The following is a 1,174-nucleotide window of genomic DNA, read 5'->3' on the forward strand; positions in this document are numbered from 1 at the left end:
GTAACACTAAAGAGGATACCTTTGTACAAGAACTGGTTCCGAGTAGTACTGAAGAGGATACCTTTGTAGTTCCAAGTAACACTGAAGAGGATACCTTTGTAGTTCCAAGTAACACTGAAGATGATACTTTCGTACAAGAACTGGTTCCATCTGTTGTGCTGGATAAACAAATATCCAAGCAAAGAATGCAAATTAAGAGGCGTGCTCGGAGAGAGAAATTAAAGATGGTTGCAAAACAAAACTTTTTGTGTCGTTGTCAATCTAAAATTATCAGAAAAATTGAGAAAATGTACCCAAATATTGGAAATGTGATTGAGGATTTCGTTCAGCAAGGAAATGTAGGTGCTGATGCATGGAGAAGAACTGGTGTTTTAACTTTTGATGGGAATATCAAAATTCCTCAGAAAATAACTTATGAAAGAATTTGAAAGCATCTTTGTGAGTTCTATGACAGACACTTTTCATATGGTTCTGTGGTGCAACTTTGTATTCCGCGCAATAAAAGACATCAGTCTGCAAAACGTTATAGAGGAATTGCTAAAGTGACCAGTAGACGTGCTAGAAAAGGATTTAATATTCGCTATAATCCAGATTCTCATTGGAGTGGTGCATTTTATAAGGGGTTGATTGGTTTTCAATTTAAGGATGGTCGTAATGTATTGGTACTGAATAGGGATGATGCAGCTGGTTTTCGACTTGATACGTTAACAACAAGCAAGCAGTATTCTGCTCCTACAGTTTCTGGTCAAGATGTCCTTACTACTCATACGGATTATGTTAATAAATATCCATCAGTACTTCAGACTACATAGTATAACTTTTCGAAAACTGAAACAACACCAGAGATTTGTGTAGGTGTGGTGAAAGCTCCAGGACTTCATCAGAAATGTCCTTCTCAGCATTATGAAGACCTGCGTATGTTATCAAATACAGATGACTTAAAGTCTGCTTTTCTAAATCCATTTGGGAAGAATAAACTTATTGATTGTATTCGTGTTGATGGTGCTGTAGATGAAGGCCCTCTCATCTGGAAGTTCAGTTTTGGTGGACTCTTTGGCATTTAAAGAATGAAAAAATGGCCACACTCATAACTACCAGGTGTAGTGGCAGCAGTTACTTAAACAGAGTTGAGCTCCAAAATGGTTGCTTGTCTAGAGGTCATTCAAACACATTT

At 37.3% G+C, this 1,174-nt stretch overlaps 1 protein-coding gene across 1 annotated transcript in view; it reads left to right on the forward strand.

Annotated features, from left to right (window-relative positions):
- Nucleotides 1–287: 287 nt before the first annotated feature.
- LOC109586104 (uncharacterized) overlaps nt 288–1,174 on the forward strand; it is a 24,653-nt gene continuing 23,766 nt past the window's right edge. Inside the window, exons 1-2 of the mRNA XM_020002275.1 lie at nt 288–338; nt 645–794. Of these exons, the coding sequence (XP_019857834.1) occupies nt 288–338; nt 645–794 (201 nt within the window). The remainder of the gene's footprint in view (nt 339–644; nt 795–1,174) is intronic.

Source organism: Amphimedon queenslandica, unplaced genomic scaffold, assembly GCF_000090795.2.
Source record: "Amphimedon queenslandica unplaced genomic scaffold, v1.1 AMPQUscaffold_12945, whole genome shotgun sequence".
In the NCBI taxonomy this organism is placed as follows: domain Eukaryota; kingdom Metazoa; phylum Porifera; class Demospongiae; order Haplosclerida; family Niphatidae; genus Amphimedon; species Amphimedon queenslandica.